Source organism: Betta splendens, chromosome 7 (genome assembly GCF_900634795.4).
Source record: "Betta splendens chromosome 7, fBetSpl5.4, whole genome shotgun sequence".
Taxonomy (NCBI): Eukaryota; Metazoa; Chordata; class Actinopteri; order Anabantiformes; family Osphronemidae; genus Betta; species Betta splendens.
Window position 1 is genome coordinate 13,543,228 of NC_040887.2, and position 23,562 is coordinate 13,566,789.

A 23,562-nucleotide genomic window follows, 5' to 3' on the forward strand; every position below is an offset into this window, starting at 1 on the left:
GGAGTCCTGATCCCAGTGAAGGGGGGGGGGGGGGTCGCCCCGCACCGGGCTTGTCGGCGCTGTGTTCGCTCCTGCAGCGGCTCCACGCCCAGGTCGGGGCGGCGGGAGGGCCTGGCTTCTCGGGTTTCACCCCGACGGCTTCAGATCGACCTGATGTGACGAGCTGCCTCCACACTGTACAGGAACTCGCGAGTGTTGACATTCCAGCCGTGGAATGCAGTGAGGAGTCCGTCCGTCCGTCCGTCCGTCCGTGCGCAGGAACCACCTGGACGCACCGCGCCGCCAGGTAAGGCTCGACCCCGCCGCGCCGCGCAGCGGAGCCGACGGGGGTTCGGTCTCCGGTCTCAGCAACGCGCCCGACGTTCACTATAACGGACAAGTGATTGTTTCCGTCCATTGTCTCAAACTTGAAGAAGCGACACCTGTGAGTGACCACATGGGACCTGAGCGTTACGGTAACACGCGCAGATGACGTCATTGTCTAGTTTGTTGATTCGTGATTATCTTTTTGCTGCGTTGGACGCCGTTTAAGGCTAATGTTGTGCGCAAACACACAAAAGGCTCGATTTGTGCTTAAAAGCGCCGGAGGGGCTCAACGGAGACAGACTTTACCTCAAGCTCACTTCTTTGCATTTATAGAAAGAAATGAGAACGGGCTGTGATGCGCCTTAATATTATTACATGCTGTTTCAGTAGGCGCAACAAAAAAACTTCAGCTCTTTTCCAACAAAGGCAAAACAATTGATACTACGATCCTTTATCGTTGTTTTTCAAAAGCTCCAGATAACTCATAAACATGATGAAATGAGGTTTGAGTCGGATGAGCAGTATTGTCCGTCTGCTCGTCAGCGGTCTCACACCCGCAGATCCACCATGTGACTGAACCTCGGTCTCTATTCCCATCGTGCGCCTGGATAGTTTCTAGGTTAACAGGAGTTCAGACTGGTGGTTCCATTTTTTCCCGATGAGGTCACAGAGCTTTAAAGGCAATAAAGCAATAAATCATGACACGAAATCACAGGGCAGTGATGCACAGAGATGCAAAACCGGGCAAACTAAATATGAGTGGAGCAGCTTAATTACGAGTTTATTACATATTTGTTGCAAACACTTTGCTGCATGGTTCATTGAAAAAAGCCAGATGACCCCAAACTCAATTTTCACAGCAGCTGAGCAGGTTATCATTGTGTTTATATCACGTATTACGGACAGCGCGCAGGTAGAATGGTCGCAGTCGTCCCAGCAGGAGTTATGTGTAAAGTCAGACTTGGCTCCATTCAGGCAGGCGAGTACATGTGAAAGCTGGGAAAACTCACAGGAAGCGCAAAAGTGTGTAACATAGTGACACAAAAGCCTTTAGGGAGAACGGAGCGGAGGATCCTCTTGATCTCGCTTCACGGTGGCCTGCCTCATGCTGTTGCATAAATACAAGGCAAAGCTCCGACAGCCAAACGTGATTAAAATAATGACAGACAGGAGGAATACGTCAGATTGTTTTTGAGCGCTGGTTATTGTGCAGACCGGTTCGTTTTCCCCTTCATTTCGCGTTTGGTTCTGTCACACCTGTCACGTCTGCCCTTGATTTGTCCAACGTGGCGTCTGAAGCCGCTCTGTCTGCGCTCCAGCGGACGGAGCTGCACGTCGTAAACACCCACAGGCTCATGTCTGCCCCAGCAGTTAGTTATAGCTTTGTTCAGCCTTCATTTGCTGAACAATGCCCGAATTCATCAAGAACAACATTGGCCTTCATGCGCTAACTTTCCAAAAGACAACTTCCTACTCAGCACTAAAGGTTTTTTAGCTGCGTTTAGTGAATTCAAGGAACAAACAATTTTATTACCTATGCAAAAAATATCAAAATATAATATCAGGCTTTTGGTGGCTTTGAAATAACGATGCATGTTGGGTTAAACGTGGAGCCTCAGACAGAGACGTGCAGCTTTTATGGCCGCTTAAATCACACGGTCGTGTTAGTGTTGCGGCCCTTTTGTGTGTCATTACCTGTTTGAAGCTTGTAGCTGTGTTCGTGGGCCGGACGCTGAAACACCTGCAGTCTGAGCCATAAACCGTCCCTAATGGAAACAGACACGTCTTCAACATGAACCCTTTAACTTTGACGTTTCACAGTGGCACCAAGTCTGGCTAGAAGTCAGATAATCTCTCCTTTTCCTTTCTCTTTCTGATCCTTCCAGGCTTAGCCAGTCTCATGCCATCGTTACCTTCATCATCATCATCATCCTCATCATCCTCGTTGTCGTCGTCCTGGCTAATGCTGTGTTTCCTGCTCAGTGTCGTCCTCCTGCTGTGCTCAGGAGTCCATGGCCAAGGTACAGTGGCTTTAATGATCACTATGGTCTTATACTGAATAACAGAGGTCAGTTCTGATCTGAAGCACGGCCGCTACAACCAGCTGCTGTCTCACCCCACAGACGAGATCACAACGCAGCTACTGTGCTCGACCACATGCACATCTGTGCCTGGAAAACTTGTTTTTGTTAGTGGGTCCGTTAAACCTTGACCCCATTCGCTCTAAATTACCATCAGACAATAGCGAGACCCCCAAGAAACCGAAGCCCCTCCAGAGGCCCCTGGTCCGAATGCAGACCCGCAGACCCGGGCCTGCACGTGCACACACGCATGCATACTCACACCCAGTGGACAAGGAGCACATGCTACTCAGTGCTTGAGGTCACACATCCACCAGTGAAGACAAAGTTGTGTGATTCATGCCGCTCTTGTCTGCACCCTTCTGTCTTCTTTGCTTCCGTCGTCCCCTTCCTCCCTCATCTCCCTCTCCATCTATCACCCCGTCACATACTACATACAACACTTTGACAGACTGTAACTCTGTGACGTTCCACTGACATGACCTTTGACCCTCCAGTGCCCAATAGCATCGTCTTCCTGTTTCCCTATAGCGACGGGAGGACAGGGCATGCTTTGATGGATTGAGAGGCAGCTGGAGAGTCGGGTGGATGGAGGGTGGGAGGATGGAAACATGAAAGACTCTGCTTGTTAGAGAACCATGCTTGGAAATTATGTAGATGAGGTCAAAACAAGAGCGGGATTTGACTTTGGGTGAAGGAAGTGAGAGGTTAAGTTGGGGGTAAAAGTGGTCTCCATGTTCCTTTTTTGATTTGAGAATCAAAAAAGTTCTGTTTTCTACTCTTGTCTGTTAAGGTCGTCTTAAGCTGACGGTCTTGTCTGAGGACAGACTGCAGATGAAATGGAAGGAGGCGGAGGGACCCGTTCAGGGCTACAAGGTCAGAGTGAGGCCCATCTCAGGTGAGGCTTTCCTGTCTGTCTTTAGGTGCTTTCAGATAAACAAACTGACTGGACCCTTGAGTTCCTGGGGTTTATTATGAAGACCTGAAGGCTCTCTCCTGCCAGGACCCCTGCTTGTCTTTGTAGACCTGATCAGAGTGTGTCCTCCTTTCCAGAGGTGCCACAGCCGGAGCTGATGCTAACGACCACACGGGGCCGGGCGACCGTGGCAGGACTGGACTCCACCCAGGAATATGCCCTTCAGGTCCTCGTGCTCAACGGAACCATGGAGAAGCTCCTCGCAAAGAGACGATTCACCAGTAAGAAACGCAGGTTTGATAGAAACGAGTGCAGGGAGGACGCAGGGAGGAAGCAGGGAGGAAACAGGGAGAACGCAGGGAGGACGCAGGGAGGAAGCAGGGAGGAAGCAGGTAGGAAGCAGGGAGGAAGCAGGGAGGAGGCAGGTAGGAAGCAGGGAGGAGGCAGGTAGGAAGCAGGGAGGAAGCAGGGAGGAAGCAGGTAGGAAGCAGGGAGGAAGCAGGGAGGAGGCAGGTAGGAAGCAGGGAGGAAGCAGGGAGGATGCAGGGAGGAAGCAGGTAGGAAGCAGGGAGGAAGCAGGGAGGATGCAGGGAGGAAGCAGGGAGGACACAGGGAGGAAGCAGGTAGGAAGCAGGGAGGAAGCAGGGAGGAGGCAGGTAGGAAGCAGGGAGGAAGCAGGGAGGAGGCAGGTAGGAAGCAGGGAGGAAGCAGGGAGGATGCAGGGAGGAAGCAGGTAGGAAGCAGGGAGGAAGCAGGGAGGATGCAGGGAGGAAGCAGGGAGGACACAGGGAGGAAGCAGGTAGGAAGCAGGGAGGAAGCAGGGAGGAGGCAGGTAGGAAGCAGGGAGGAAGCAGGGAGGAAGCAGGTAGGAAGCAGGGAGGAAGCAGGGAGGAGGCAGGTAGGAAGCAGGGAGGAAGCAGGGAGGATGCAGGGAGGAAGCAGGTAGGAAGCAGGGAGGAAGCAGGGAGGATGCAGGGAGGAAGCAGGGAGGACGCAGGGAGGAAGCAGGGAGGAAGCAGGTAGGAAGCAGGTAGGAAGCAGGTAGGAAGCAGGTAGGAAGCAAGGAGGAAGCAGGGAGGAGGCAGGGAGGCGGGGCCAGCAAGAGCTTATTAAGATCACGTGTAGCAGAACAATTGACTCTCAGACAGGTTTAAACAGTTTCTTAAGGCTGAACAAGGTATTTGAGATACTAGTGATAAACAGACCTGGTACAGAGTCTCCTTTAGATGCTAATAATCAAACCAGATCACAGACGGAGGCGAATGGCTTGTTCTCTGCTCGTAGCTGTCTGTCTCCTTTCACTTTGCTGGTGTCTGACGCTCACCCGGGCCCGTCGGGCTCGTCAACCTCTGCAGCCATTGTTAGGCCGCCGAGTCCAGCGTGTCCGGGCAGGACGGAGGAACATGTTGACTTGGAAACTAACAGCGGCTGTCATGTTGGAATGATGGCAGTCTGGGAATTCCTTCCGCAGTCTTCAGCTTTTTTCCTTTAGTTTTAGCGCCTGTGGGCTCAGAATGGGAATAGACTGACAGGACTGTGGTGTACTTTGTTAAGGAAATTCTGCAACCTCTATTTTTTTCTGTTTAATTTTACCTCATTCAAGGACTTTAAACAGCGATCGACTGCTTGTATAGAACCACCACCTGACAAGAGTTTTCTCTAATGATAATTTTATTTAATATTTATTTATTATTATTAGGTAATAGGTGTTGGATTTACTCTTGAATTTATTCTATAGAAAGATTTTCTATTGTGTTTTTATTGGTTAAATCTAGAGATATGTAGAAAATGTTCCTTGCATCTTATTTGACACCTTAATCTTGAAGGTCTCCGACATTTGTACACTGACGTTGTTATTACTGTAAATCACTGACAGCCGGTTAACATACAGCCAACTATTCAAGCCGCACTCATCTTTCAGTGGAGGGCCTCCGAGACGAAGAGAGGATCCGCAGCGGCAGCCGCGAGCAGAGGAAGAAGATGGTGCCGGGCGGTTCGGGGTCGGGAGACGTGGACGACGCGTCCGAGGCGCTGCTGGAATCGCCCACTGTTCTGTACCCGGACCCCACCACAGCTCCCACCACAGGTAGGATGATACCCGGTCGCACTGGGCGTGAGCATCATGGTCGGCCGGCGTCTCTGCAGATGTGGTGATGTCCCCTGCAGCTAGTGTAGGTTGGTAATTACACATCACATTCAAAATTTGAATACTTTGAATACTAATAGACGCTAATGCAGCCGTGTAGAGCATAGCGTTTTAAATGTCAGTCAGACACTAATAACAAGTGTCAGTACCAATTCTGTCTTCCAGGAACCTCTGCTGCTCAGTGTGCTCTAATCTTCCATTGGCCTCTGTCATTATCACACATGTCACATGACACACATTATTACATGGCACAGAAATGCAGCGAGCAGCCCTGCGAGCAAGCACACACATGCACACGGTTCCCACAGCACCAGTGCCTTTGAATGGGCCACGAGCTGTCGAACAACTGCACCCGCACTATTAAGCTTTATATGTGGAGGAAAAGAAGAGCTGGAATGAGACGAGTTTGCCATTCACTGACCAGTACTTGTTTCCTCCAGAGCCCCCAGTGATGGAACCCCCCTCTCAGCTCCCGGATGAGGCCCCGGAGAGAAACGCCAAAGACAAGAGGAAGAGAAAGAAGGAAAAGGAGCGGGAGAACAAGGAGGAGCAGGGGACGACGCAGGGTAAACAGCTGGAAGAGAAGCCCCGGAAGACGGCGTTGTCCACCCCCCCGCTCACCGGTGAGCCCTGTTCAGAACGGCCGCTCCTCCAGATGTGCGCGTTGTTTTAATGAGCCGGACCGCTGCCGAGAGGGGAGCGGGTGAAGCCCGGCTCCGCTCGGAGCAGCGGGGGTCCGTTTTAGCCCTGATGACTGTGTTTATGCAGGGGAGGTAATGACAGGCCACCCTGCTCAGCCTCAGGGCGCCTTCTCCCATAATCCAACAGGAACACGCGCACGCTGTGTGTCAGCATCCAAACGCACGGTTGTTTCCTTTTCTTTTTTTTTAAGGCGTGTCTCCAAAGAAGCCGTTCGAGTGTACGAGCGACGCGGCGGCGGACGTCGTGCTGTTGGTGGACGGCTCCTGGAGCATCGGACGCGCGAACTTCAGGCGGGTCCGAGACTTCCTGGAGGGCCTGGTGACGCCGTTCAGCATCGGGCCGGACCGCATTCAGATAGGTGCGGACCGGGGCGTTAGAACCAGCAGTACACAGGTCCTTGGGGTTTAGAGTCTGTTTTCCCTGTGGGCCCAGGTCTGACCCAGTACAGCGGAGACCCCCGCACAGAGTGGAACCTCAACAACTTCACCGCCAAGGAGCAGCTGCTGGAGGCGGTGAGGAACTTCAGGTACAAGGGCGGGAACACGTTCACAGGTAAGCGCACGCCGCACGCCGCGCGCCGCGCCTCCGCCCCCGTAGCCGCGCCCCCGGGTCCGTCAGCGTGCCGCTCCCCGCAGGCCAGGCGCTGCTGCACGTCATGGAGGAGAACATGAGGGCCGAGGCGGGAGCCAGGAGGGACGCGCCCTTCTTCCTGCTCCTGCTGACCGACGGGAAGTCCCAGGACGACGCCGTCGCGGCGGCGAGGCGGCTGAAGAGCGCCGGCGTGGAGATCATCGCTGTGGGTGAGAGAGAGAGAGAGAGACGCGGAATTCGTCCGTCCATCGCCTCCACTTACAGCCTGCTGGTGTTTTATTACTGTTTCCTGTGTTGTCGGCTTTTAGCGTTCGAGGCTCAATGCGTTTATTCTCTCCTCGCTACTTTGCCAGGAGTGAAGAACGCCGACGAGGCCGAGTTGAGACAAGTGGCCTCGGAGCCGGCGGACGCCAACGTCTACAACGTCAACGACTTCCCTCTGCTCGGCAGGCTGGTGGCGCGGCTCGTCCACATCCTGTGCGGCCGCATCCAGGACAGCGGCGCCGCCCGGCGTGAGCCCGGGCCCACGGCGGACCCGGCGCTGTCCCACCCCAGCCCCACGGACCTGCGCTTCTCCAAGCTGGGCTCCAAGGACGTGAAGCTGCACTGGACCAACCCCGCGCTGCCGGTCAAACAGTACCGGGTGGTCTACCACGGCGCCGAGGGTCCGAGTCCTCAGGAGGTCGGCACAAATACCAGCTCGTCACACACCGTTACTGACAACGTGCACTGGAAAACAAATTCCACAAACACAGTAAACAGATCAAAAGCACAGTCTCACAAACAGAAACTCTGTTGACTGGGAGCCTCTGCTTGTGTTTGAGTGTCCTTCAGATCTGCTTGGAACAGAAAACACTTTTCTTTCAGACTGTCAGACGGGTGACGAACATACAGTAAATAAAAACATGTTTACGCCTCCCATCCAAGGCCACCGCACTTTAAAGTGCATTTCTATTCAATCATCGTGATGACACCCAGTGTTGTGTGTTTGTACCATTCCATCCGGCGCCGTAGTTGAACCGCGTCCGGTGTCTTTCGGCTCTAGGTGGTTCTGCCGGGTTCCGAGTCCACCGTGCTGCTGGACGGCCTCTCGTCGCAGACGCTGTACCACGTCTCCATCTTCCCCGTGTACGCGGACAACGTGGGCCTGGCGCTCAGAGGGACCGTCACCACACGTGAGGCCTCGGTCAAAAGCAGCGGCGGCGCCGAGGGCTCCTCTCACCGCTTCCTCTCTCTCTCTCTCTCTCGCCCCAGTGCCCCTGGCCATGCCGGCCCACCTGGAGGTGACCCCCTCCTCCTACAGCGCGCTGCGGGCGAGCTGGAGCGCCGCGCCCGGCGCCACGCAGTACCTGCTGCTGTTCTCGGCGCTGAGCCACGGCGAGCCCGACGACGCCAGGGAGGCGAGTGTGACGGGGCGCGACTCAGGGTGAGCGGCGAACGCGCTGTGGGCGGCCCGTGCAACCGGTCTGTGTTTCCGCAGGAGAAAGTGGGCGGCGCCCAGACGGCGGCGGAGCTGGAGGGGCTGCTGCCGGACACAGACTACTCCGTGACCCTGTACGCGCTGTACGACGAGGAGCCCAGCGACCCGGTCACCGCCGTGGCCACCACGCGTAAGACCTCCGGTCGGTCCCGTTCTGCTCGGGTCGACCCGTCAGCTGAAGCCTCTGGTTCTGTCTCCCCGCAGTCCCCCTCCCGCCCCCCGCCAGCATCCACCTCCCACTGGTCACCCACAGCGCGCTGAGGGTGAGCTGGGCGCCGGGAGCCGCGGGCGTCCCCGGCCACAGGGTCACCTACAGCACCAACCACGGCAGCGACGTCAGACAGGTGGCCGCACACGGCGCGCGTCGAATGCCTTCAGATGCTACTAGCGTTGGCGTGTGATGCAGATACTATCTTACATCATAACGTCACACAGGCGGAAAGCAATCAAGTCTCATCGTGTTGGCCTTCTCATATGATGGTAGGATAGAAAACCAAACCGCTGCTGGTGCAATAAAGGCTTCACAAACACCATTGGGTTGAAGCGTTCCAGGAAAGTGTGTTACTGGCAATGAGCCACAGTGAACAGAACCAGGACCCTGAAGCAGAAAGAACCATTCACTTCACACATTCTTACAATGGGATGTTTTTAGAGGCTGTTTTCACTGCGTCTCTCTTAATGCTCTTTCGCACTTTTATCATTTCTACTGACTAACACTGATTTTAAGAACAATGACCTTATCAGTCATCAGAATGCTGCAAAGCATTCGCTGTATTGTTTTTCAAGTTGGTTCATTTTTATTCTTCTGTACATTTTTCGGTAACAAACTCGCATAACTGGCAAACATTCAGCTACCAAGCTATTCAGTGCTTTAGTTTAACTTTTTCATATCTTTTTTCCAATTATTAAATTTTTTTCAGCAAAATTATTTCAGTTGAAATGAATGGAAACAACTTTTCAAATAGTCTTTGTCTTGTTGTCTTCAGCTTTGTCAGGGTACTTCAAGCTACAGACACCATTTAAGCTACAAAACAGTCTTCAGATATTTAACTGGAACATTCTGTTCAGCTGTTTAATATCAGCAGTTTAATATAGCGCAGAGAGTTCCAGAATTCCTCCCATTCACTCTAATGCATTTGTCGGAGAGACTTTAGTGGAGAAACGCAGAGGGACTGGCATTTTGAAATCACAACTGTTTTTTAGTCTTCAATCATGAAACTCATACCAGTTCCTCATTAAAGCCTTGCCATACGTGAAGTAAAGTTATTGTTTGATACCTATTATGGTTTTGCTGTAACAAGCTTGTTCAGCAGGGGTGCAACTCTGCTTTAATAGAGCAGAAAAGAGCTGATTTTCCCACCTGTCGTCTCCATGACAACGGTGTAGCTGCAGCTTTGACTGACAGGTCAAACTCCTGATGCTCAGTGTACTGATTAGTTCATTACACTGATTGTTTAGTAATTAATCAGACACTAATTCCTTTCAAAATAAAAGCACCAAGCCGCGCTTTAGCACTACATGTAATTCTCATTTTGACTGGGTAGTTTGGACTAATTAACTCATTAATGTTTTGACTATGTAATGACACTTTAGCAATAACACTTACTTCAGATCCTTTACAAATAAAAGCACCAATCCAAATCTGGGGCCTTTTTAGCGATAAATCTACTTTTAAATGTTTTTATGACTAGTTATTGAGACTATTTTGCAACTTAGCAATTACTCACATGCCTCCTCCAAATAACTTTAAAATAAAAGCACCAATCCATATCTTTATCTTTAATAGCGCTATTTTTGCTTTTGAATGTGTAATTTTGACTAGTTAATGAGACTATTTTAAAGTTTAAGTATTAAGGACACACACCTCCTCCAGATCCTTTCCAAATAAAAGCACTGATCCAATTTTTTAGCTAAAAATAGCAATAGTTATGTTTTCAACTAGTGTATTATGACTAGTTAGTAGTAATAGTAGTAGATAGTAAGACTATTTTACTGCTTAGCAATGACCTGCACAGCCTTTCAAAATTAAGGCACTGATTTTTTCAGCTTTATTAGTCATTTTCATACCTTTAGCCTGTTAAAGACTTCTAATAAATAAGACTATTTTATGGTTTAGAAATTGCCCACACTTTCTCTGGTTCAGTATGACTACAAATTTATAAATTAGTAATTATCCACACACACACCTCCTCCAAATCCTTTCAACATGAAAGCACAAATCAAAACCTTTAGCTTCAATGGCACTATTTCTTCTTCTGACTAGTTAATTATGATTAATTAATAAGACTTTTGCGCTTAAGCAATATCTACAGAAGCTTCCTTCAAAGCTTTAACTTTTCTTAGTTTAAAATTCAACTACTTATTTCTGAAGCTACTTTCAGCTGTATTAATATTTCTTCTTGACTTCTTGAACTATTTCTTTATAATATGCCTAATTCATTAAGGTATATTCCATCAAATTAAGCAAATCTTTGCACACTTCCTTCATTTTCATCAGTTCTTTATTTCAGCAAATCTTCAAGTTTCCTCAATTTGAAATTCAACTACTTCAGCTTCTTTTGTATATATTCAGCTCTTTTTATACAACTCCTGACAACTGTGCATTTTCCTATGGAAATGCCTTTTCTAGTTTGTATTCCATTTCTTTCCAGATAGAGGTGTCGGGACAGAATTCCGTGCTGGTGCAGAACCTGTCCTCTCTGTCCAGATACCTGGTGTCCGTCCAGTCTCATTACCCACAAGGCCTATCGGCAGCGCTCACCAGTAACGTCACCACACGTGAGTCGCGCATAAGGAAGCATCATGCATCATCTTGGCTCTCCTTTAATGCGCTAATGGCTTTGCTTGGTGGAACACTGAAGGAAATACCAGTGAACCAGCTTTTCTTCTCTCTCTCCCAGTGAAGGTGCCTTCGCCATCTGACCTCAGGGTGACTAACTTCTCAGGCAGCGACATCACTGTGCGCTGGGAGGCTGCGGCTGACGATGTTGTCTCCTACCTCATCAAGTGGATCTCTCTGAGCGGAGGAGACCTGAGGCAGGTGAGGTTCAGTCATTCGACGAGGCCAGAAGATAAGAGATATACTATTTTCTTTAGTTTATCTTATATATGTGTGTGTGTGTGTGTGTGTGTGTGTGTGTGTGTGTGTGTGTGTGTGTATTTATATAGAGAGAATATTATAACAAATGTTTTTATCCTTACTAGTTAAGGGTGAGTGGAGAGAGTGAAGGGGCGATCCTGGAGGGGATAGAGGACGATAAGGAATATCAGATCTCTCTGTCTGGACTTTATGGTGATGGAGCTCAGAGCGAAGCAGTGGCCATACGATATAGCACCTGTGAGTCCCATACACCAACAGCATCCCTGAGGAGTAATAACTATCACTAGATATGAACTAACTGTTATTTTGCCTCAGTTCGTAATGATGTAAAATATAGATTTATTTAATACACTGTGTCTTCGTGCAGTGTCTGGTGGAGGCCCCTCCAGCGTATCGGTCTCTGACGAGACTGCGGTCAGCTTGGTTGTCAGCTGGGTTCCTCCCAACGCTCATGTTCTCCGGTACCGCGTGTCCTACACTGCATTGACTGGCACTGAGACCCAGGACAGAACTGTAAGTGGGCTCTTACCATGACTTTCATCCAGCAAATCTCACTGCTGCTCTGTGGTGACAAAGACTCAGAAGATGGGCTTTTTGCTTGAGAGTGTGATTTGTGTGAGTGTGAGGCGTGTTTGTTTTCTGCAGGTGATGGTTCCAGGCGGGGAAAAGCGGGTGGTGCTTGAGTCACTGCAGCCGGACACGCGCTACAGCATCCTGGTCACTGCCGAGTACCGAAACAGAGAAGGCGGCAGCGGTTCAGCCCAGGGGAAAACCAGTGAGCCAGTCACTCGGATGTCTTAAAACACAACACAAAGCATAGAAAAACAAAGAGGCTGCACTGTATTCATGTTTTCAAATATTAGCTGAGGATCTGATTAAATATATGATTCAAATGCAGTAAATAAAACCTTCCCAGACTCTGAAGCTAGTTTCATATCTGACCAGTGAGTCTGAGGGTCAGCAGTCTGAGCGTGGTCAGGTCAGACCACTCCAGCGTCTGCGTGTCCTGGAGACCTGTGTCCGCTGTGGACGGGTACCGCATCGTCATCCAGTCTGTCAAAGGTAATCTGTTCAAAGTGTTTTTAATAAATTGCTTTCTAAAGCGGTTTTACGCTGGTAAAACCGCCTGTGCTCCATCCTGCCGGTTTAGACAAGCAAACGAAGGAGGAAGCGGTCGATGACTCCAGCAGCAGCCACTGTTTCAGCGAGCTGCAGCCGGAGACCCTGTATCGCATCAGCCTGCACTCGCTGCTCGGGTCCGCTGAGGGCGCAGCTGTCTCCATTCTCCATCCAACAGGTGGGCGGCACGCGTTCTGTTACACCCCTGTCACAAATGACCTTTTAAACAAAATGGAGACATTTCAAGCTGTCTTTATTTTGTTGGTAACTGTGAAATAATAAAGTTTTGTGGGTTCTTTTACAGCCGTGGCTCCCGCTAGAATTCCCACCCATCCCAGGATGTATCCGGTCCACAACGAGGGTAACGCAGCACACTTTTGAAATATATCTGAATACAACATGGGCTGTTTATGAGAAGGGTTTAATTGTCTTTCGACAACAACTTTCGACATTACAGCGTAATGTTTTTATTTGAAGCTATGACTTATGTAAAGTATACAAATGAACCAAAAGTTTTATTACTATAATATGTCCTCAGCTGCATATTCTCATGGAAATATCATATCCCCTAGAGTCATAAGGAATCTTTAGTTGAAGATGCTGAACAATGCTTATAGTGGCTCAACACTGCCCTCTTGTGTTGCAGTGTGCCCCGAAGTCACCATCAGAAACAGCATCGTTAAAGGTGAGACCAGCATTCTCGCGCATGCTGAACAATTTAAGCATCACAGTTAAGTCAAATCAAACTGTCATCAGTCGACTTCAAAGCAGCCTTCCTTTTATTCCTCCCGTGTTCGTTGTCTCAGGGTTTGACATGATGGAGGCGTTCGGTCTCACTCAGAGTGCCCACTCGTCCGTCGAGGGCGTAGCAGCCGAGCCCTTTGTCTTCAACACCCTCCCCACCTACACCCTGTACAAAGACGTCCAGCTGACACAGAGCACCAAGTGAGACGCCCACATTTCATTTGCGATTTATTGATTTTAATTCACCTGCCTGTTTAACTTCCAGCAAAGATCTGTGGTGGGACCTCAAAATACAAAAGGCTACGCATGAATGCGTGGCCTTCTCATACACAGACTGGGTTTGGGATTGAACCATGGGGTGGGTTGTTCTCTTCCTCCTGTCAGGTTTATCCACGCAGCGGGTTTCTCTCCAGAACACACCATCAGCATCGCCTTCCGTGTGCTCCAGGACACACCCAGGGAGCCCTTCGCTATCTGGCAGCTCACTGACATCGACTTCCAGCCAAAGATGGGAGTGGTGCTCGACCGTGAGTTGTGTTCATGCATGATGATACCATCAATAAGACGAAGTATATATGAAAGTAGTATGTCTGAAACTCACACTCTGTGTTTGTATACTCAGCTACCACCAAGCATCTGGTGTACTTCAGCCTGGACTACAGGGGAGAGGTGCAGGAACTGACCTTTGACCAGCAGCAGGTGCACAGGCTGTTCTATGGCAGCTTTCACAAGGTGTGCATTAATAAACTCTCATCCCACTACTTTTCATCACAACAATAAATGGGTCTGACGGAAAATCTTTGCTCTCATATATTTCTTCCTATTACACGTCCATATTTACGTGCTTTGTAACAAAATAGAAATGTCAACACTTCAAGTTATCATAAGAGGTAAAAGAGGTCAAACAGACGCTACAATGTATTATAGTGTAACAGTGTGATGGGATTAGAACAATACACTGAGAATCATTTATAAAACTGCAAAAAACTGGATGTTAGAATTGATTCACTGCTTATGTTGCAGTGTTTTTTGGAGTTACAAAAAGCTCATTTTATCAAGAAGGCAGCGGCCTGTTTGGGAGTAACAGGTAAACTGGTAAACTGGTAAAACTGGTAAATAGTTGTTATGTCAGTATTAGACATCGATACATGAAGAGAGTAAATCTGTATGTTGTTTCCTTCCCATCATTCTTGGTTTGTGATTGTATGTAAACCTTTGAAACTTGACGTGTTCATAGTTAATTGACGTGTTTATCTGGTGTGCTGGGCAGGTTCACCTGTCTGTCAGCCAGGTGAGCGTGTCCCTGTCTGTGGACTGCCAGCGTGTGGGTGAGAGACCGGCCCGTCCTCTGGGCAACTTACCCACTGATGGTTTTGAAATGCTGGGAAAACTGGTGAGGACCAGAGGACCTAACAGCGGATCTGCCCCGGTATGTTGAATAAAGCACACGTCCTGGTGTTATCTAAGCAATGGGTGGCCTCGTTGATCGTGTGCTCAGCCTGTATCCTGTGCTCTTCACTGTGTCCAGTTCCAGCTGCAGTCTTTTGAGATTGTCTGTAACACGACGTGGGCTTTAGACGACACCTGCTGCGACCTGCCTGGAGTGGTCAGAATGCCTTTACAACTCTTTGAATGGGTTCTGTTTAAATACAGGCCCATTGTGTGTTGAGACTGTTTAGGTTGATTTGTTTTGTTAATATTTATGTGGGCAGAGAGATGAGGAGAGCTGTCCTGCCCCGGCTCACACCTGTACCTGTTCCTCTGACGTCCCCGGAGCTGCTGGCTTCCCTGGACCAACTGTACGTTCCTGATGGTCCATCTTTTTTAGTGAGGGATCCAGCTGTTTGAAAGATGTTTCAATTCTTTGTTTTGTTTTCCCCAACCAGGGAAAACCAGGTCCTCGTGGTGAGAAGGGCGAGAAGGGGGAGCTAGGGCAAAAGGTGACGTGAGAATATTAAGTGTCTATATTAAAAAGGCCAATTATCAAATTTTCAAAATCTACAATAACATATGTTTTTTGCAACTGTAAAGACTTTAGGAGCAGAGATTTGTGGCCTTGGGTCTGTTTTGGTTCTCAATAGGCCACCATAAATTAGATTATAAATTATATCCAACCTCTGCACCTTTGAACTTTTCCTTTTGGTGCAAATCAAAGGTGCAGATGGGAAAGGTCCCTTGATCCTCTGCCCAGACCAAAGCTTGAAAGAGGAGAGGATGATTTATCTAAAAAAACCTCTAAAGATTAACAACAGCGACATTTCAGGAGCTGGTGCCTTTAAAACACTGCTCCACCGCCTTTAAAACACTGGTCGAGGTGCAATCAAAGACCTTCAAGATCTGGTCCTGACAAAATGGCTTCATGAAACGCTCACACATTACAGTTCGCTTTATATCGTGCACTAAATTGCTTGTCTGTGTGGCAGGGGGAGGTGGGTCCTCCAGGGCAGCCCGGACCTGAGGGAGGGCTTGGACTCGTAGGCAGCGCGGGACCCAGAGGAATAGTTGTGCAGGGGAAAGCGGTGAGTAACTGCACAGCCTTGTCTGAACATAGTGTCTACTTATTGTTAATGGATAACAGTGGAATCAAATTTATACTTGCCTGTTTTGTACTTTTCTTTATTTCATTGTAGGGTCCACCGGGTGCGAGGGGTGAAAAGGGAGACCCTGGCCGACCAGGAGTCCAGGTGAGCTCACACTGGAAAAGTAGCTTCACTAAAAGCCAGGAATAACATGTGCTGTGTATAAAACACTGCGTGTCTCTAACCCACCTGTTGTTCTCATTTATAGGGTTTGTCAGGGCCTCCGGGTCCACAAGGGGAAGAGGGAATCCAAGGCCCCCAGGTGAGCTCTTCCGTCCCAGCCGGTCTTCATGTAGCTGATCTGGGGCATCTCTCACCCTCTGCATCAGTCCTCATCTGACCACAATATGTCTCACAGGGTATTAGGGGAGTCGAAGGTAACATCGGTTCACCTGGAAACACTGGACCCAGGGTAAGAAATCATTTTAACTCCAAGGTAGATATTTCTAGTAGTTTACTATTTTGGGGGTTAGTGTTAGCCACCACAAGGCCACAATTTATACAGGATTTTGTCAAATAAACGTGTTTATACAAAGCAGTTACTGCTTTTTATTTGTAGTTTTAGCCAATTCTTTTATTTGTAGGAGTGTTATAATATCAGTCTAAGTAATAACTAAATTCTCTAGCTCTGATGTGAAGACTGTAGAATGCAACAAGATGATTCCCTCTGGTAAAGATTTCCCTTTCTGAACATCATGTTTTGCATTACGCTCACACCAGCCTCCACTGGAAGCTTTAATTCACACCTAAAAAATCGGCTGCTTCTGATTTCCCTGTGGATGCTCACGTTTGCCTCCGGTGCATCTGAATGTAAATCTGTCTCTACTGAAGTGCTGCTCCACTCCGTTTTTGTTGCACAGGGTTTCCAAGGAATACCAGGGCACCCAGGAGTGGCAGGGGAAAGGGGAACAGCGGGACCTGTGGGGCCCACAGTAAGACCAGAGTGTCTATATGTAACATCAGACATCTTTGTGTTCACATTTGACTATTTATAATTGTGTTCTTGCCCTTACAGGGTTTACCAGGGAATAAGGGGGAGCGAGGAGAAAAGGTGGGCTATAGCTTTACAAACATTTGCCGTTAGTATGATTTGTTGAGTATTTTTACTGTTAAACTTTTACACTGAGCTTGATCAATCTGGGTGTTTTACAGGGCGAACCACAGTCTATGGCCATGATCTTCCAATTGGTCACACAGGCTTGTGAGCAACTAGTGCACAGTAAGTCTTCCCTGAGCAACATGGGAAAAAGGCTTGAACTGAGTAATCATAAAGATGAATAAAGCTAAAAGCATTGTGCTTATTCTCTTCAGAGGAGGTGTTGAAGCTTGACATGTTCATCAATGAGATAAGTCGTAAGCCAGCTCCTATAGAGGAGCCAGTGGGACCGCCAGGGGAACCTGGTGTTCCGGGGTCTAGGGGGCCTCCAGGTGACAGAGGTACCCAAGGACTTCTGGGCCCGAGGGGGAAACCAGGCAGGCCTGGATATCCAGGAGAACAGGGTAAGATTCTGTCGGGCAACAAAGCTCTGACCATTAGTCTTATTAAAATACGTTCATTTTGTGATTTTGTGTGTTTGTATGTTCCGTCTTGTAGGAAGGAGAGGCATGACAGGACAGAAAGGAGACGTAGGGGCAAATGTCCAGGGGCCCACAGGGGTTAAAGGATTCGCAGGTACCTCTTCAGGAGCCACTTATTCCATATCTATGTTGATGTTGATGAATCATGTGATTTAAAAAAACAGCACTTCGCTTTCATATTGAATGACTCCTGACTGATTTGTGAGTTTTTGTCACCCTGAAATGAGGAATTTGCAGTCAAAGTTGCAGTTATAAATTTGCAGTCATGTTTTGAAACTGGACACTCACTCAAACAGGACAACACTCAAACTAATAATTATGAAAGATGAACAATTAACCTTGGTCACAGTTTGTGCAGGGGAAACACTGTTTGAGTCCAGTGGGCTTGTTCATGTAGGTTCCGTCCACGCAGGGCAGACAAGATGTGCTTCTGAACTCTGTACAGTCCGTTCTTACTCTGCTCCCTGTTGAAAATAAATATTAATTTAATAATTGCATTATCCCCCTTAACTATTGTGTGTGTTGTATGTGTGTGTGTATGTCTGTGTGTGTGTACTGTTTCAGAGCCATTTTGTATTTTTACTGTTTTTACTGGCTATGATGCACACCAGCTGTGAATTATGTGTGTCTGTAGGTGCCCCAGGTGAGTCCAAACCGGGAGTGACAGGTCCCAAAGGGGATGATGGTAAGACAGGAACCCCAGGGATCTCTGGACCTCCGGGCCAGCCAGGCGAGATTGGTCCTCCTGGTGTGTGTGACAGCAGTGTAGGCTGCCAGAACGTTCCCCAGCAAACAGGTTAGATACGAGAAATGATTCAGCAACTTAACCGATTGGTGATTTAAAGATATTGATGCAGAAGTGTTAATTGAACAAAACAGGCCGTGATTGGTGGTAACTCTATTTTTTGTATATATCTCACAGATGATCCTTATTATGGCTATCAACCCTGAATGGACATAAACAAGCAGGCAGCAATGGTACAGCAAACGACTGTGGTTACTTAGAAACTGAAGTGACAGACTGGGAACAAAGCTTTTGAAAATAGCACCACTGAAGAGGTCTGGTGCCTTGAACTTGCTACTGATTGTTGCTACTGAACTTGCTACTGTATTACAGTGATATCTGACATGCAAGTGGTGAAGAAAGCTTTCCAGTGTACAGTTCCCGAGTGTTTTGATGAGCAGATATCTTTATAAAGAAAAATATTTTCCTATTGAGATTTGTAAAGTGATGTTTTATACACTATATGCGCACTGAAGCCTTTTGTTACTAACTCTGAACTTAACTGCCTCAAGAAGAAAGAGAATGCATAATCTATGGTGCAAAATTTTCTTTTGCCCCGTGGTATAAATGTGAGACACTGTGAGAATATTTGTTGTGTGAAAATTCAAGTTTGGAATCCTGGGGTTTGGGTAATAAGCATCATATGAAATGTATGTGTGTGCACGAGTGAAAGATGAGATGAGAAAGAGAGGGATTTTTGTGTATTATTGTATTAGTCTTGGTTAATAAAAATCTATTAATGTTTCTAATGAAGTGTGTTGGGTTTATGTCCAAAGTTTTATAATTAGAAATAGGCTGAGTGAAAGGGTGGTGGCGAGCCATTAAAAACTCCATGAAAGCAACTTTATGTTAGTTTGCATTACATAGCATGTAGTAATGGAATATATTTTGATAATTATATTTTTGTGCATTTGGTTATGTAAAGTATTTCACATTATAGTATTTAAGTAGGACATCTAAGTACTTTTTGAGAATTAACGTATAAGAATAAGAATGCCTTTATTAATCCCACAGCGGGAAAATTGCAGCTCACAACAGCAACAGGACAAAAAACAGAGAAACCATACATACCATTCAAACACACATTCATAACAGAGCATACATCCATGAACAGAGCAAAGGCATGTATGCAGGCACCAGGGCTGCTGTTCTCTTCAAGAGAAAATAAATAAGGTAAGAATTAGTAAAGGCAAATAACATTGCAATGTTTGTGTCGGAACCAGGTTAGGAAGAAAATTGTTTCCAGTGGTGTCTATTTTGCAGAGCACAACTAAAGTTCCAGCTAAGCAATGAACAATTGATTTTATTCAAGCACAATGTCCGGTCTTGGTACATATTATTTTCAAAATAAAGGCATACAAATCTTACACTTATACGTTGCAATAATGAATTTAATAAAAATAAAACACAACACAGTAAACAGTATTTATTTTAGGAATAATTAACTGGTGATAAACATATTTAGCAGTTTATCAACATAAATCAAACAATATATTTTACATGAGTTTCTTCATTTTATCAGTGGTAGAGTTTTCAAATATTATTAAAGTAACGAGCCCCAAGGTCATTTTGACAAATGTCCCAATATTGTACAACGTACCATTCTGTGAGTAGCATTTTCTGTTCTGCGGCTGACATTTTCCAAACAATAAACTGTATTTCACAGGTACAGGTTTAGTTTATTTTGAAAATATTAAATGGGATGTTGTGTGGTAGTTTTTTTTACTGAACACAGTGAGACGTGAAGTGGGTTGACGTCGCCATGACAAGTCGAAAGGCTTCACATCTAAACCGGCATAATGAGGACAAATATTCAGTTTTATTGCCTACCTACAACGAAAGAGAAAACCTGCCTCTGATAGTGTGGCTTTTGGTGAAGTATTTTGATGAAAGGTGAGTGTCAGAAGAACAGCGAAGCTGCTCCGCAAGTGCTAAGTTAGCTAATGTCACAGCTGTCAGATTTAAGGGTGAGCTGTCGTTAAGCCAGGAGTTGATCCATCAAATTGGAAGGAACGAATGCTACAAAAGCAAAAGTTGAGGATAACTGAGGGCCTATTAGCAATATTTTAAGTTCAAGTTGTTTTATTAACAGTGGTTACAACTACGAGATTATTGTAATTGACGACGGAAGCCCAGATGGGACACTGCAGGTGGCGGAGCAGTTGCAAAGGATTTACGGAGAAGACAAAATAGTAAGTAGAAAAACAAACGGGGTTCTTAATTTGATAACATACCATGGAGTCTGCATTAGAATGCCTGAAAAATCCCCGTAATTGTATTATATATGTTATAATTGTTGCTGTACTAGATACCATCCCGAATAGAATCTCTTTAATCCCTCGGTTGTGCCTTTCAGCTTCTACGTCCTAGAGCGAAAAAGTTAGGACTGGGTAAGTTTGACGGTGTGCAAGACCTGCTTCATTTGTTTTCCTAAGCTTATGAACTGCTGATGAGACCCTGTTTTCTTTTGAAGGCACGGCCTACATACACGGCATGAAGCATGCCACTGGCAACTTCATCATCATAATGGATGCAGATCTCTCTCATCATGTGAGTGCAGCTTCCTTCTTTGCGATCATAATATATGGCAGCTGCCACTGTGTCTGTTGCTTCGCCAGTAGAAACTGGCCAACTCAACTCATTTCAGAACGGTCTTGAATGTACAGACATTGCTAATTTTAGACACGTGCCACCTGTTCATGAGTAGCTGTGCAACCATGTGATTTAATCATTACCATAATCAGAGCCCCTAAATTTGCCAAGAGCCAAAAACTCTTGTACTGCTTCATTTGTGGAAACTCTTTATTCAGATTTACCACTTTACTTTTAAGGAAGAGAATACCACAGAAAAGCACAACCATATAAAATAGCTCTCATTAAGGTATGAAGATGATGGCTGACCCTCAAAAACATCTTCACCTAGTTTGTTTTGTCTGAACAGTCATGCAGTGATTGTTAGTAGATCACTGTCACACTAGGAAAAAGGGAAACTCCTCAATGAGCACATTTAGGCAAAGTAGAAAATACATTTCACAGCTGGATACTGGATTGTTCTGAATATCTTTGGTTTTATGTTTTTGTTCCAGCCCAAATTCATCCCAGAATTGATTGCGTAAGTGTTATTTAAATTAAAGTATTTGAATGACGCCACAGATGAGAGTCTGAAATGATCGTATGTTCTTTAGCTAAGGGACTGTTGTGTGTTTCTCAGAAAACAGAAGGATGGTAATTATGACCTGGTCTCTGGTACACGATACAAGGGGAATGGAGGTGTTTACGGCTGGGATCTGCGCAGGAAATTTATCAGGTAACATTTGTCAGTCTCCAATTTCCACTCGCCCGTCTCACATCGGCCCTGATTACAGGCAGGCAAGACACTGAGCTGTAATTTTCCTTTTTTTCTTTCACAGTCGGGGAGCCAACTTTTTGACTCAAGTGTTGTTAAGGCCTGGTGCTTCAGACCTCACAGGCAGTTTCAGGTGAGCGGTGCGACTGCTGTGAAATATTATTGCTGTTGTTCCATTTGTGTGTTATTAAGGGTGTGTTTTCTCACACTGCTGCTGTTTTTTGAGATTCCTGTTAGGCTATACAAGAAGACGGTGCTGGAGAACCTGGTGAAGCGATGTCTGTCGAAAGGGTACGTTTTTCAGATGGAGATGATAATCCGCGCCCGAGAGCTCAACTACACAATTGGCGAGGTAAGCCCTTCACTCATTCATCTTTTTTTCCCAATGACACTGATGCTGCCTAGTTATTTCTGAATTTAAACAAAAAAGAAATCTAATAAAAACAAAAGTAAATAAGATTTATTTTGTTATAATTTTTACACCACATTCAGAGGTAATCAAAGGTTTAACAACTTTCAAATTTAAAGCCAGAAGCAGAAACACTAGTTTATGCAACCATCTACATCTACCACATAAGCCCTAGGTACAAACCACTACGTCAAACTAAATGAAATTAGGATCATCTGTACTCACTTTGTACTGGTTGGTCATAAACAGAGTGATTGAAACATAGGTTTTGATCAGAAAGATACATATACTTGGTATAGTGGTTGTCAGTGATTGGCTGAACACACATGATCATCTGTGGGTAGGTGCAGAGAGACAAGATCTTTTATTTGAGTCGTGTCGGGACTTGTGACAACTGGGGAAGAAGAAATTAATTGCACAAATATAAAATCAGTTTTTATACTTCTATTCTGAATATAAAACAAGAATAGACGAGGATAGACAAAGTTGTGTAAATGAACTGTATAAAATGTATTTAAAATAATGGAAAAGGTACTTGGCCTAATTGTTAGTGCATGATGAGTTTTGTATACTGTCCATGTGGTTTATGTATGTACAGTGTGTAAATGTACATGCTTAGGGTTGGCTTGAGAAACTCTCATCTTCTTCAACAGGTTCCCATTACCTTTGTGGATCGAGTTTATGGAGAGTCCAAACTAGGCGGGAACGAGATTCTGTCATTTGCAAAAGGACTGCTCACACTCTTCGCCACGACATGATGATTTGTGGCGTGCCCAGTCTTGGACATCCCACAGTCACGTCATACCCCTCTCACTCATCAGGTTGCCGTCTTAATGCAGTGGTTACATCAGAATTGTGACGAAACAGAAATGCTCGTGCCCGTGGTCAGATTGTGACTTGATGGCCAATGACAAGATGCCTCACTCGCTCCTGTTAGCAGCAAATGTACAGTCACCCCCCAACAGTTGTCCACAGTACTGAAAGAACAGAGTGCTTTACATTCCTCTTCAACCATCCTCTAATGAATTTTGAACAAAGCGCAGTGTCTCATCATTCCCTACACAGACAGCTGACTGGACTTTGCATTAAAACAGTTGTCAAAATGATCTAACTGCACAATTACCTGGTACATCTTGGATTGTTTTTACAAAATTAAACAGCTTATATTGTTGCCTGTGCTTATTTTTTCTTTATCTCTGCTTTTCTGTGATAAATCAAGGGCTAAAGTGGGACTTTAGTTCTGCCTGATGTTTATTGACCTGGGTCAAACAGGGGTGGTTTTGTTTTTCCAACCACAGCCAAGACCGCAGGTCTTTAATGGGTGGTTGTGATGATGATTTCTGCCGCTCCTATAAGTTAAGAAAACTAGATAAAAATCCAAGCTATCACGAGGCTAACTGACCAGAATGGGGGATGTGTAACTTAATACCCTACATCAACTTAGCTTCTATTATAGCTTTTAACCTCTTGTATGGATGTTTTTCTGTTGTGTGTAAATGCAGCAAAAATAATGATGGAATACACAACACTGACACAAGTAGGACAAGCATGTTACAGTATGACATGTTGACAGTACCAAAGTCAGTTCTGCTAAAAGCCTGCTACTAAAATGTGCATTAAATTTGGTGAGAATGGGAGGTTGATGATGGGACACAGTTCAGTGCAGCTGATTTTGGGGATG

At 46.4% G+C, this 23,562-nt stretch overlaps 2 protein-coding genes across 3 annotated transcripts; both read left to right on the top strand.

Moving 5' to 3' along the window:
• The first annotated feature begins 122 nt into the window (after positions 1–122).
• Positions 123–18,875, top strand: LOC114858633 (collagen alpha-1(XX) chain). 2 transcript variants are annotated; one of them, XM_029156104.3, is made up of 41 exons: positions 123–286; positions 2,193–2,327; positions 3,181–3,285; positions 3,441–3,584; positions 5,225–5,389; positions 5,890–6,072; positions 6,342–6,509; positions 6,584–6,703; positions 6,787–6,951; positions 7,096–7,424; positions 7,788–7,917; positions 7,997–8,142; positions 8,223–8,352; positions 8,427–8,566; positions 10,874–11,000; positions 11,123–11,262; positions 11,427–11,559; positions 11,690–11,835; positions 11,968–12,097; positions 12,268–12,384; positions 12,473–12,619; positions 12,746–12,802; positions 13,088–13,126; positions 13,248–13,386; positions 13,570–13,712; positions 13,808–13,917; positions 14,456–14,614; positions 14,714–14,791; positions 14,898–14,984; positions 15,072–15,125; positions 15,609–15,704; positions 15,816–15,869; positions 15,973–16,026; positions 16,123–16,176; positions 16,625–16,696; positions 16,780–16,815; positions 16,917–16,983; positions 17,076–17,264; positions 17,359–17,436; positions 17,977–18,138; positions 18,265–18,875. In XM_029156104.3, exons 2-41 carry the CDS (start codon positions 2,207–2,209, stop codon positions 18,291–18,293), a joined length of 4,743 nt encoding a protein of 1,580 aa, XP_029011937.1. In that variant the 5' UTR covers positions 123–286; positions 2,193–2,206; the 3' UTR covers positions 18,294–18,875. The 2 variants fall into 2 exon arrangements, with proteins under 2 accessions (XP_029011937.1, XP_055366271.1); XM_055510296.1 differs by lacking the exon at positions 123–286 and having other exon boundaries at positions 3,181–3,263.
• A 963-nt stretch (positions 18,876–19,838) lies between these two features.
• dpm1 (dolichyl-phosphate mannosyltransferase subunit 1, catalytic) lies at positions 19,839–23,052 on the top strand. The gene is made up of 9 exons (XM_029157395.3): positions 19,839–20,019; positions 20,219–20,318; positions 20,483–20,516; positions 20,600–20,676; positions 21,213–21,238; positions 21,338–21,433; positions 21,537–21,605; positions 21,710–21,824; positions 22,535–23,052. The coding sequence occupies exons 1-9, from the start codon at positions 19,889–19,891 to the stop codon at positions 22,637–22,639; spliced, it is 753 nt and encodes a 250-aa protein (XP_029013228.1). The 5' UTR covers positions 19,839–19,888; the 3' UTR covers positions 22,640–23,052.
• Positions 23,053–23,562: the final 510 nt, after the last annotated feature.